The sequence below is a fragment of the Lethenteron reissneri genome, chromosome 2, assembly GCF_015708825.2.
Source record: "Lethenteron reissneri isolate LAM-NWPU_2019-01 chromosome 2, ASM1570882v1, whole genome shotgun sequence".
Classification (NCBI taxonomy): domain Eukaryota; kingdom Metazoa; phylum Chordata; class Hyperoartia; order Petromyzontiformes; family Petromyzontidae; genus Lethenteron; species Lethenteron reissneri.
The window spans coordinates 4,425,865-4,438,897 of NC_083780.1; the positions used below are offsets into that span (position 1 = coordinate 4,425,865).

At 45.9% G+C, this 13,033-nt stretch overlaps 1 protein-coding gene across 1 annotated transcript in view; it reads right to left on the reverse strand.

The window, feature by feature from the left end:
- The window catches only part of LOC133341565 (platelet glycoprotein V-like), a 44,170-nt gene that overhangs the window by 21,693 nt on the left and 9,444 nt on the right, over positions 1 to 13,033 (reverse strand). Inside the window, exons 2-3 of the mRNA XM_061550219.1 lie at positions 5,271 to 5,553; positions 1,808 to 1,971 (exon numbers count right to left, since the gene is read on the reverse strand). Of these exons, the coding sequence (XP_061406203.1) occupies positions 1,808 to 1,971; positions 5,271 to 5,553 (447 nt within the window). The remainder of the gene's footprint in view (positions 1 to 1,807; positions 1,972 to 5,270; positions 5,554 to 13,033) is intronic.

A 13,033-nucleotide genomic window follows, 5' to 3' on the forward strand; every position in this document is an offset into this window, starting at 1 on the left:
GGGGACAGGACAACTTCACCGCATCAAAGGGACGATGGACGGGGCCATGTACCGTCAAATGTTGGGTGAGAACCTCCTTCCCTCAGCCAGGGCATTGAAAATGGGTCGTGGATGGGTATTCCAGCATGACAATGCCCCAAAACACACGGCCAAGGCAACAAAGGAGTGGCTCAAGAAGAAGCACATTAAGGTCCTGGAGTGGCCTAGCCAGTCTCCAGACCTTAATCCCATAAAAAATATGTGGAGGGAACTGAAGGTACGAGTTGCCAAACGTCAGCCTCGAAACCTTAATGACTTGGAGAAGATCTGCAAAGAGGAGTGGGACAAAATCCCTCCTGAGATGTGTGCAAACCTGGTGGCCAACTACAAGAAGCGTCTGACCTCTGTGATTGCCAACAAGGGTTTTGCCACCAAGTACTAAGTCATGTTTTGCAGAGGGGTAAAATACTTATTTCCCTCATTAAAATGCAAATCAATTTATAACATTTTTAACATGCGTTTTTCAGGATTTTGTTGTTATTCTGTCTCTCACTGTTCAAATAAACCTACCATTAAAATTATAGACTGATCATTTCTTTGTCAGTGGGCAAACGTACAAAATCAGAAGGGGATCAAATACTTTTTTCCCTCACTGTAGCGGGTCTTGATGGAAGTAACTGGAATCACTTTAACTACGCATATATCTAGATAGTTATACCTGAGGATCGGTCTGCTTAAGCTTAGGTATAACTCACCGTCTACGTACCCACCGACCTACCCATAACATGTGATACAATGGGCCGGTGCAGGTGTGCCGGTTCATTCTGTAGAGTCTCGGCAGCGGGTTGGAGCCTGAACTCCCTGCCTGCCTCCTCGCCTGCTTGAAAATGTGTGGTCACGTGGAGCGCGTGAAAGTGAAGTTTCATGGACAGAGTCGAGCAACGTCGCGCACCTCATATTAGCACGGTTGGCTACGTACCGTGCGACACCTGCTGAGCCGAGTCACCAAGCCAAGGTGTTGACATTTATCTGGCTCATTTCCACACGTGAATCACAGCTGTTGAACCTGTTTTTTTTCTTCTAGTTTACCTGTTTTAAACTGAACTTTGCGCCGCTCCCGAATAATGTAGGGTAATGTTGAGCTAAGAATTGTGACTGTATCCTCCAAACAAGTGCCGTCCGTGAAGATTCACCAGATAATCAAACACCCCAACGGGCAGAGCCGTCGGCTCATTGGCTTTGGAGCGGCGACTGTTTGAGATTCGCCGGATCCTGTCGCGACGATCGGGTCAGATGGTCAAACACCCGCTCAGTGGGGCGGGTCGAACCCGGCTGTTCGGTTTCACTCAGGCTCGCCGGAGACCGCGTGGCTTCTTCACAGGCCGTAGAGCCCCACGTGTGCGTCCCTGCCTCTGTACAGCGAGGGGCACACACGCGTGCGTTCCTACGCAATGTGTTCAGGCGAAATGATCTGCGCTCGCACGGGACGTCCCGTGTGGGATGAGTCGAGTGCGAATGCGGCATTGTCAGCCTCTTGCAAAACATGAAGTCATAACCATTTTCTCAATGTGCGATGCACGGTAGACTGATAGTTTCAGTAGAAGTACAACATTATCTGTTTTTGTGATCATCTTCCTACCCGTCAACTGTTAATAATTGTTATTTATAATAACTTGTAACATTTTATCATCAGTCTTTTTGGGGACTGGTATGAATGTGTAATGATAAAAGCTTTCTAAATCATCATCAGTGTCATAATTCATCATCAGCACGAGCATTTAGATCGTCAGCAGCAGCTGATTCCATGCTCAACAGTCATGCTTTGTGTCAGGGACGCTCTTCAGCTGGTTTCCGTGCAGAGCCAACCGCTTCAGCTTGGTGAGTTTGTCAATGCCAGTGGGCAGCTGTGTGAACTTGTTGCAGCACAAATCCAGAGCCACTATATTCATGAGGCGGTTAAACAGTCCCTCGGTTAGAAAGGTCAGTTGGTTGCTGTAGAGCAGGGGTCCTCAAACTGCGGCCCGCCGAGGACATTTATCCGGCCCATGGTCACTAATTGGGCTGCGCTTGTGAGCACTAATTGGGCTGCGCTGGTGAGCACTAATTGGGCTGCGCTGGTGAGCACTCATTGAGCTGCGGTGGTGGGCACTGATTGGGCTGCGGTGGCGAGCACTGATTTGGCTGCGCTGGTGAGCACTGATTGAGCTGCGGCGGTGGGCACTGATTGAGCTGCGGCGGTGGGCACTCATTGGGCTGCGCTGGTGAATGGTTTAATGGGCCAATTGACTGGACTTGCCCCCCAGACCTAAGGCTGCCAGCCCTCCCCTGGCTGTGCTTGACTGGCTCTCCCTCCCTCAGCTCCCTCACTTGCCCCTCGGCTCCACTCCCAGTGATATTCCTGTGTGCTGGGGATGTACTGCGATCTGTGAACAAAACTGCAGGTGTAATTAACTTTTTAATGGCACCACCCGCACCAGTGTGAGCCTGGGGTAAAAGCGGAGTTCCCCCAATCAGACTGCATTGATGGGCAGTACAGTCTGTATGTCTCTGTGTGGGCAAAGTTATTGCTGGTATATTGTTTTTGTAGCGCTGTATATATATTGGTATTTTACTAATAGCAATTTTGACTCCCTAGGAAACAATGATGTCAAGAAAGAGAAAAATTGACTCGGAGTGTAGGATATTCAAAGAACAGTGGACTTATGATTACTTTTTCATGCAGTACAAGGAAATAGCTGTGTGTCTGATATGCCAGAATATAGTGTCTGTGTTCAAAGAATACAATTTACGTCGACACTATGAAACTCAACATAAAGATAAATATGATTTCGATTTAAAGCTTTCGTGACTGCAGGGATTCATCTTCTTGGTTCTTTCGGTAAAGTCACGTAGAAGGGAAGTAATAAAATAATAAAAATAAAACATAATAAAACAATTCTCACGACGTTTCGGCCACAACGCAAGCAGCCGTCCTCAGGTGAAAAAACCAGGTCCGTCGAGGCGACAGAGTCTGAATGAAACAGCACACGAGCTTGGAGCATATATATAAGCTGGGCGCCTTGACAAAGGAATTTTCATATCAAGATGAATTTAGCATATTTATGGGAAATGCAGGAATGTGATTAGTACTACATATGCATGTGCATTATGCAGGATTAACAGCATCAAAGGGAGCTGCAGGTACTGCTGCTGCTGCAGTTGCTGCTGCTGCTCTGCAGTTTCTGCTGCTGCTGCAGTTTCTGCTGCTGCTGCAGTTTCTGCTGCTGCTGCAGTTTCTGCTGCTGCTGCAGTTTCTGCTGCTGCTGCAGTTTCTGCTGCTGCTGCAGTTTCTGCTGCTGCTGCAGTTGCTGCTGCTGCAGTTGCTGCTGCTACTGCAGTTGCTGGCTTATCCATTTTAATATAACACTATGTATTATTTTACCTACCCTAATGTGTATCACACTGCTATATATTTACTATATAATTACGACACCATACATTACTCTGCACACTGCACCATGCCAGTGAGTGGAACGCGGTCTGAAAGTCACCGTAAACGTGAACCCAATCAGTTAAGATCCGAAATGGTTTATTACATCCTTCCAATGATTGCTAAGCCAGAATCCATCTTCTCGGTTAAAATTGTCTCTGTGTTTGTATATGTGGATCGCCTCATGAACGAATCTCTCATCTGGCTATCATGAGAGATTCGTTCATGAGGCGATCCACATATACAAACACAGAGACAATTTTAACCGAGAAGATGGATTCTGGCTTAGCAATCATTGGAAGGACGTAATAAACCATTTCGGATCTTAACTGATTGGGTTCACGTTTACGGTGACTTTCAGACCGCGTTCCACTCACTGGCATGGTGCAGTGTGCAGAGTAATGTATGGTGTCGTAATTATATAGTAAATATATAGCAGTGTGATACACATTAGGGTGGGTAAAATAATATCTATGAAAAAGTTTGCCAAACTGAATGGTTTGGAGCTGAACTGGGCTAAACTAGCCAGTGTGACAACTGATGGTGCTCCTAGCATGGTGGGGTCTAAGAAAAGAGTAATTGCTCGCATTAACCAAGAGATGGACAAACATAACCATTCTCATCCAATAGCCATACACTGCCTCATCCACCAACAAGCGCTGTGTAGTAAATCACTGAAGTGGGACTCTGTTATGAAAATTGTGGTATCTTGTGTTAACTTCATTAGAGCTCATGCACTAAACCACAGACAATTTCAGGAATTTCTGTCCGAACTAAATGTTGACTATGAAGATGTTCTGTACCACACAGAAGTCCGTTGGCTGAGTCGAGGGAGAGTTTTGAAACGTTTCTATGACTTATTTCCACAGATTACAGCTTTTCTTCTTTCAAAAAACAAAGAAGTACCAGAGCTCAATGATGCAGAATGGAAATGGCACCTTGCCTTTCTGACAGATGTAACAGATCTACTCAACAGTTTCAATGTGCAACTTCAAGGAAAGGGGAAGCTCATCTGTGATATGCAATCACATGTCAAAGCATTTGAAGTAAAATTAGGCATCCTCATCAAACAAGTTAAGGAGGAAAACTTCTGCCATCTCCCCACAACTCAAAATCTGTTAGCGGAAAAACCATTGGTTGCAATTCCCAAACAAAACATGTGTGGATTCACTGGAAAAATTGCAAAAGGAGTTCCAATTTAGATTTAAAGAGCTTCATCTCTATGAACAGGACATACAGCTTTTCCGTAACCTATTTTCTATTGACATTGAAAATGTGGATACAATTTACCAAATGGAACTGGCTGAACTGCAGAATTGTGACTCTCTGAAAGACGCATTCAAGTCAAGCAGCCTTCATAATTTATATGCATCTCTCCCCTCTGAGACATATCCTCATCTCAGGAACCATGCACTCAAAATGGCAACCATCTTTGGCAGCACTTATGTCTGTGAACAGACTTTTTCCAGAATGAAACATTTGAAATTTCCAACCAGATCTAGACTAACGGATGCACACTTGCATCACTTGTTACGACTAGCAGTGACAAATATGGAACCGGACATTGACCATCTCATTAGCCAAAAGCAGGCCCATAGTTCCCATTGAAATACTGGCAAGTTTGTTGATTTAACTTTACTTGTTCTTCATTTTAAATATTGTATTTGTTCCCGTTTTGTTTCTTCACTTCAAAATAGGATATATGCAGTATGCATAGGAATTTGTTCATGGTTTATTTTAACTATAGTCCGGCCCTCCAACGGTCTGAGGGACAGTGAATTGGCCCCCTGTTTATAAAGTTTGAGGACCCCTGCTGTAGAGCTTAAGATCCTTCAGATTCGTCAGTTTGTCAAACATTCCGGCGGGTATGAACGACAGTCGGTTCTGATACAAAAACAGCTGTTGCAGATTGATCAGTCGGTCAAACACCCCCTCGGGTAGAGCTGTCAGCTGGTTGGTATGAAGGCTGAGATAAGTCAGTTGCGTTAAACTGTCAAACACCCCAGCGGGGAGAGCTGTGAGTTCATCACTGAGCACGATTCTGATCTGCGGATCAGCAGCCGCCTCCTCTTGCTGTAGAGCAGCCTCTACAAGAGAGCGTCGCTCTTCACACGGCAGTGGAGTTCAACACGGGTCCCTAGGTCGCGTTAGCGGCGTCGTGTTCACCTCACATCTCGGCACCTCGCTCCATGCCGCGCCCGCTGTCTGTGCGGTGCAGTACAGCGACCCGGACGGTGTTCAGAGCTCGCCTCGCATTCCCTCTGGAACATTTTTTCTCGATCAGTAGAATTAATTCTGGAATTCCCCTGTCCATGGGAGCCTCATCGAGTACCGAGTCTGTCTTCAGGATGATGCTGCACCAATAGGACGTTTGCCTAATTTCTGTTTGTTGAGAATGTTGCGCTCCTGGTGCTGCGTGTGTAGTCGCTCTTGTTGCGCTGTGCTGTTGTATAGTTTTGTTTTGACATTGCAATTTTTTTGCTTTGCGTTGCTGTGTGGTTGTTGTTGTGATTGTTATTATTGTTGTTGTTGCTGCACTACCACAAACCCGCACGGCACATGCGAGTTTTTGTTCAAGATCAATATCAGCTCTCATTATTCACACAATTCACTCATTATTCACTAATATGCAATGACACTGCAGACCAACTTGTAGCACAAGAGGGCACGATGACAACGATGATGATGACGATGGTTGTGGATGTCAATAACGCGGTAGCTTTACAAACTGAATGCTACTGATGACGAGTGTCATCTCTATCCCGTTGCCCAGCGACACAGCAGTGACCGTTCCTGACTGTGTTGGATCCGTTTGTCCAACGGGCACCTGGGAATGCTCTTCAGTTGATTGTTGTACAGAACCAGCTGCTGAAGATTCACCAGGCTAATCACATCACGAAGCTCGAGCCTGGGGTGTTTGACAGTCTGACGGCACTGGAGGAGACACGAGTTAATGCATCTCTGTGAAAGCGAATCGAAGTGAATGTAAGAGGTCTCTGTGAGAGGCATCAAAGCGAATGGATCACGTGGTAATTAGTAACGCGGTTTTGTATGAAATGAACTCAAGTGGATTTATTTGACACTTCTTTAAATGAAAGGGAATTAAGGTCTCCTAATCTCACAGGTGTTTATGCAAGTAGATTACATTAATTTTATCTAGCAGGTCTTGATGGAAGTAACTGGAATCACTTTAACTGTCAGGTTTCATGTAAAGTGAGTCGGAGTTGTTTGAGATCAGAAGTGTCTGTGATAGCAAATTGAGGTTTTGTCACCTGCCGTGCCGGCATGGAAGAGATTGCAAGTGGTCTGGTTAATAACTTCATGTGAAAGGATTTTTATCATTATCATATAACCGTGCGAGTGGTGAGAGTTCACTTTGAAAGAACCGGTCACTATCATCATCCTAAGCCATGAGTAGCCGTTAGGGTGTTTAACAGTCTGACCCAGTTGTCTATTTTGGATCTTAATAGCAACCAGCTGCAGGCTCTTCCCGCTGGGTTGTTTGACCGCCTGGGGAATCTGCAGCAGTTGGATCTGAGCAACAACCAGCTGAAGAGCGTTCTCAGAGGCGCGACTGCCGGTCGCTAGAGTCGACGCTTCGACTTTCTACACTCAAGTAAACTCGCATTCTCAGCCCACCCTCTGTATGAGTTAACAAATCACCGCCAACTCGACGAAGCTGTAATTTGAACAGCAAATGTTTCCATATTCCTGGGTTCACCAACATCTATAAGAATCCAAAAAAATGCGAATAAAAGGCGAACGAAAGCGACTGAGAAATGCGCACAGTAGCACTGCGAGTTGCAAGCTTGGATAGATTGAGAGGCAGAGACAACGCAACGATCAGAGAAGAAACGCTTGTGAATGGTATTTAACGGTTTACAAAAGTAAGCTGGCTTGGCTAGGATATGGCACGAGAAGGGATGATGGTCGATAACAACAGCGGAGTAGCACCCAAAGGAGGGAACGTGCCCTGAAGGGCGTTCACTTTTAGAGATGGAGTAATGACAGCAGCTCGTGTGGAGGTGCGAGGTAGATTACTACATTGCATGGTCGTGAATACGGCTCGCAGTGGATTGATCATGGCTGTGTATGATTACATAAACACATATTGATAAATATACATTTCATATTAAGTCAGTGATAGCCACTTGTAATGTATACTTCTATTCGCAAGAGAGACCTTAGAAAGATATTAATTCGTTATTCTATAGATTTACTAATAAGTTAACTACTAGACGCAAATACAACACAACTGAAAACAAACCTCAAAAGTGGTCAGTATTTACGGCATGTAGATGTTCAAACGAAGCAGTCTTTAAAGTATTAGGGGGAAAACATTTTCACGGAGATCTTCAAGAACAGGCAACTCGTGTAAATGTTGGACCACACGCGATGTCTCTCGCGTGCAAGGGGAGGCCGTTGTGAGCCGCCTCTAAACCGTCGCCCGTCCCTCGCAGTGTTCGTGCGATCAGACAATTGTGTACTGCCATAGCAGAAGCCTCGCGTCTGTGCCTGCGGGAATCCCCACCGACAGGAAGGGCCTGTGGTTGTATGATAATCAGATCACGAAGCTCGAGCCCGGGGTGTTTGACAGACTGACGGCACTGGAGGAGACGCGAGACCCTGAGGCTCCTGCTAAAGCCGCTGTGAACTTGCACCGAACTTGACTCCTCTACCGAAGGGCTGGTCCATGGTCCATCTTCCTCCATCTGATGCGAGTTGAAATCACAGTAAATACATAATTTGGTAGCTGTGTTGGCAGTGGCGCAAAGGCAAAATTAACAAGAACACGTGTATTCGTCAATCACCCTTCAGAGATCAGGGGAAGTGAGCAGAGAGCAAGCAAAGTGTTGAGCTGATATATGGTCTCAGTCCAAGAACGAATGACTTAACACAAATATGGTGTTTATGGTGGAGCCTGTTCATTCTACAGTGTGTATGGTGTTCATGGTACAGTGTTTAGGGTGTTCATGGTTAAGCATGTAGATTGTTCATGGTGCAGCGTGTAGGGTGTTCATAATGCAGAATGTATGTTGTTCTTGGTAAAGCATGTAGAGTGTTCTTTCTGCAGCGTATAGGGTGTTCATCGTGCAGCATATAGGGTGTTCATTTTGCAGCATGTAAGGTGTTCATGGTTAAGCGTGTAGAGTGTTCCATCTGCAGCGTGTATGGTGTACATAGTGCAGCGTATAGGGTGTTCATGGTGCAGCGTGTAAGGTGATTATGGTTAAGCATGTAATGTTTTCATAGTGCAGTGTGTAGGGTGGTCATGGTGCAGTGTGTAGGGTGTTCATGGTTAAGCGTGTAGAATGTTCATCGTCCAACGTGTAGGGTGTGCATAGTGCAGAGTAGTTGGTGTTCATGGTGCAGCGAGTATTGTGTTCAGTGTGCAGCATGCACTGTGTTCATATCGCAGCAAGTAGGGTGTTCATAGCGCACTGTGGAGGGTTTTCATTGTGCAGGGTGTTGATGCGTCAGCCTGTAGAGAGTATATGTATGTATTTTGAACTTATTTCACACTGTACGTAGCTAGCCATGCAAATAATCGTAGGTGCTGGACAAGGACAACACACTAAACACAAAAGGCAATTCAAAAAAATTAGTGTTCAAACTAGATTTAAAAGTTCGTATCTGCGATGGCTTCCTAATATCGGAAGGAATAACGTTCCAGACGGTCGCAGAAGCGCACCTGAAAGCGTACAATCCAGTGACCGTCTTTGCTCGATAGCTAGCCAAAATCCACTGCGAGGAAGACCAGAGTTCGTGTGATGGTTTATGATCCTTTGAGATCAGAAAGGTATTGTGGTTCAGTTGTGGCAAGCACTTTATGTGTAATGAGCGCGACCTAATAATGTATTCGCTAGGCAACCAAAAGCCAATCTAGCTTGGTGAGGCCTGGACGGTCGGATCGTGCAGTTCCCATCACGACACGTGCCAAAACGTTGTACACGCTGCAGCTTTGTAATTATGTTTTTTGTTAGACGTCCCGTACAATAGTGAGTGGCAATAATCAAGCCTTGTCGATACTTTGCTACACGCCACTGTGTTAGCCCCTGGCCACGCCCCCTTTCTAGAACCTACCCACGGGTTCCCCGTGTGCCCCTTCCGTGACCTTTCCCCTAGATCCCTCTCTGGTGTATCACCTCGCCTGCTGTAATCAGGGCTGCTATAAGCTGCAGATCCCCTTCCCCGCCAGCAGCCAGCGCTATGCTACATGACAAATTCTATGTCACTACACATAGACCTGGTTGCCTCGTTAATGGGTGGTTGAAAACCAACAGATGCGTCAAAGACCACGGTGGTCGCAAGCCGACTCATTGACGTGCAGAGCATAGAACGATCTGCGAGACTCAATCGTGAGTCAGTTGACAGATCTGCAGGTGGCTCTGTAAGTGAGTTGTCTCAAAACCATTTTTTTCCAAAGATGCTGCAGCCTCCTCCTCGTCTGCTTCGCAACGATCACCTCCGGTGACAGATAATTATTGCACACATTCTCTGTTCTATTTGTGCTTGTTCGGATAGGCCCCAGTTCATCAACAAAGTGGTGATGTAATTTTCTAAATGAGCTGCAAATGAATCGAGTGTGGATGCAGGATTTAGACACGCAGATGACGGCCGGATATTTTGATTGAAACCATCGTGGTCCAGTAAGAGGCTGATGATTGGATGGTAAACATGCAATAATTCACTCCACTAGCCATTAGATTAATTGTCACGATTCAATTAAATAGTCTACTATTATTTTGGCCGTGTTTTTCCATCTCCCTTGCACTGTGGTGCTTTGTTCCGTCTCAATTGCAATGATTTACTTGTTGAGGAAAAGGATACTATTGTAGTGCGTTCAACTGAGTCACAGACGTTATATTTGGGAGCAACACTATTTATGCACATAACAGTACGTAACATAACACAACCTAAGCTCGGGTCTCGAATGCCCATCTAACCACACTACGGCAGAACTAGACACGGTTCGCTATCCCGGTCCGGACCGCGTGGCTTGAGGCTTCTTCTCCCTGACGTGGATCTTCGAACACCAGCACTTGAAGAACCCCGAGCTCCTCGCAGAGCTCTCATTATATGCTCCTGGGCTGGGGCTGGCTCCGCCCTCAGCCCCACCCACCTTCCAGGCTTCTCAAGCTCCTCGAATGTTCCCGAGAGCCCCTCGGAACCACGTGACCCCCCTCGGCCCCCGTCCACCGGTGCCCCCCCTCCCTCCAGTATCGTCCGGTCACGTGACAATAGGTCAGGCAGAGTGTCTTGCCCCAGAGTAAACCTGGCTGGCTGACGCTCCCTCACTGGGAGCCGGCACCGCGCACTGCTAGCAGTGCCTCCGCACTAACCAGCGCTCACCCAACCGTTGGTACTGCAGCCCGTAACCCGGGCTGCGCGTAATCACAACTTCTTGGTCGTGATTTCGCAAGCCCGGCACCATACAGTGACAAGTACAGTCACTACACTATTACCAATAACGATATAATTGGTTTACTAAAACGAATACAAATACTTTCACAAAGAGCATACTGCATCTAAGATCGCCGATCGCTTCAGGTTGGCTACGTCAGACAAAGACCACGTGTATGATCTTTACAATTCAGTGTAAATGCCAAAAATTCCAACAGCCACAGTAAAAACAACGCGGCTAAGAACCTCAGAGTAGCAGGATTTCAAATTGAAACCGTGACTAAAACTGCCACGTAAGGAGGGGAGATTGCTCATTTGAATCCATTCCACCACCATCCTCGTAACTTGTTCAACTATGGGTACGATACCGCACTCTGTCCGCCAGAGGGCGCACCATTCGTTGCATTGAGCCTCGGGTAAAGTGCAGTGACATGCGGCTTTTTAGATTGGGGGCTCCCTTGGGCTGCTGTCTCTCTCAACATAAAACACATTGTTTGTGTAACTGCAACTGACAGTGATGTACAAGCACAAACAACAGCAAAAAAAAATCAACATGTTCATCAACAACACTGTGGGCTTTTAAAGAAAATATAACGGGTAGTGTTTTGGATCACGGCCCTTCATTGCACATATTTATATATTTTTTTTAATATGTGCTTTGAATAAACATCGCCTCATTATAGTGTTACATCCTAACCTACTCCTTGTTTTGTTTTCCTCAATTACATTTAAAGGTTAAACCCGCTCATTGAGATGTATTATCTGAGGGGAGAACCCGACTTACCAGCTCTGAAATCTCCCTTCCGTTAATCCGACCATGAGTTCCAAGGGTGGTGATATCACTGCCACCCAGTGGTAGCAATTGGACATTCATTTTATTACTACATTCTTACAGTCTGTTCTTCTATAACGTGTGTTTCATAACGCGAATTGGACACTACGCGATTTAGTACACATAACTACCTCGTGTGAGTAGGCTGCCTCGGCATAGCATCACACAAGAAGGGATGCTGCTGGATGTGTGTATTTGCTACCCATGCGCCTCAGTCTTTGTTCAGCTTTGTTCAGCCTGCATGCGCATGTCACGTGTTATTGCGGCCTGGGCTTGTACCCTATATTATACATTATTTACTACAACGCGATTTTCCCACAATGTGGTGTTCTGCAGAAATGCAACTACCGCGTTATAGGAGAACAAACTGTATTTTCACGCATATATACCCTTGGATATCCTCAGAGACAGCCATCGGGCCGCGATCACACATATATATAAAGCACTTACAAGCATGATCTGCTCGTTATCCATCTGAGCCACAAACTTTTGCCACCAAACCCACGGAGCCGTCGTCATACCTCAAACCTTGTCCCAATGCACGCACCAACATGCAAACTCAATGTGAACTCGAAATGCCTATGGGTTGTTTTGTTGTTGCAACATTTCAGGAAGACGAAGGTACGTTGCAAACCGACTGGCTGTCTTCAAAGATTCGTTCACGACGCCATCCATATATATGGACACAATTTCAACGGAGAAGATGGGTAAACACTGAGCAATCATTGGAAGGACGTTATCAACCAATTTAAGTCATAACTGGCTGTGATGTTCCCATCCTACCACCTTCCGATGTTAGTTGTTGTTTTCGGCTCTCCGATTTTACATTAACAGGTTTAAATTTCTCACACTTACATAGCCACCTTCGCGCGCCGACCTAGAGGTTGTGGCTCTGCGATCTACCATTAACATGCTAATCTCTCATATTAACATAGCCACCTCATTTCGCACACCATGGAGGCCACTCACCAATCTTACATGAACATGCTAATTTTTACCTGGCAGCCCTTCAATTGGAGGAAAACCCACCACCGTCGAAGTCGCCGTCCACCACTGACATTAACATTAGCTGCCCCACCCAAGCTGCTGGCATTTGGGCTACGCCCACTTCAAACCTTGAAAAACAGTTTACCTTGAGAAGCTAATCCCCTTTTCCTGATGATGGCCGCTTGTGTTGCAATCGAAACGTCGTAGTTTTTTGTTATTTTCTTTGAACCTATCTACATGACTTTACCGAAATACCCAAAGAATATAGATAAAGTATAGAAGTACAAATTGCACAAGTGCATAGATTCCTGCCGATTTGTCAACACCAAATAAGGTGCCGTGGTGGCGGGATGTTAACTCTC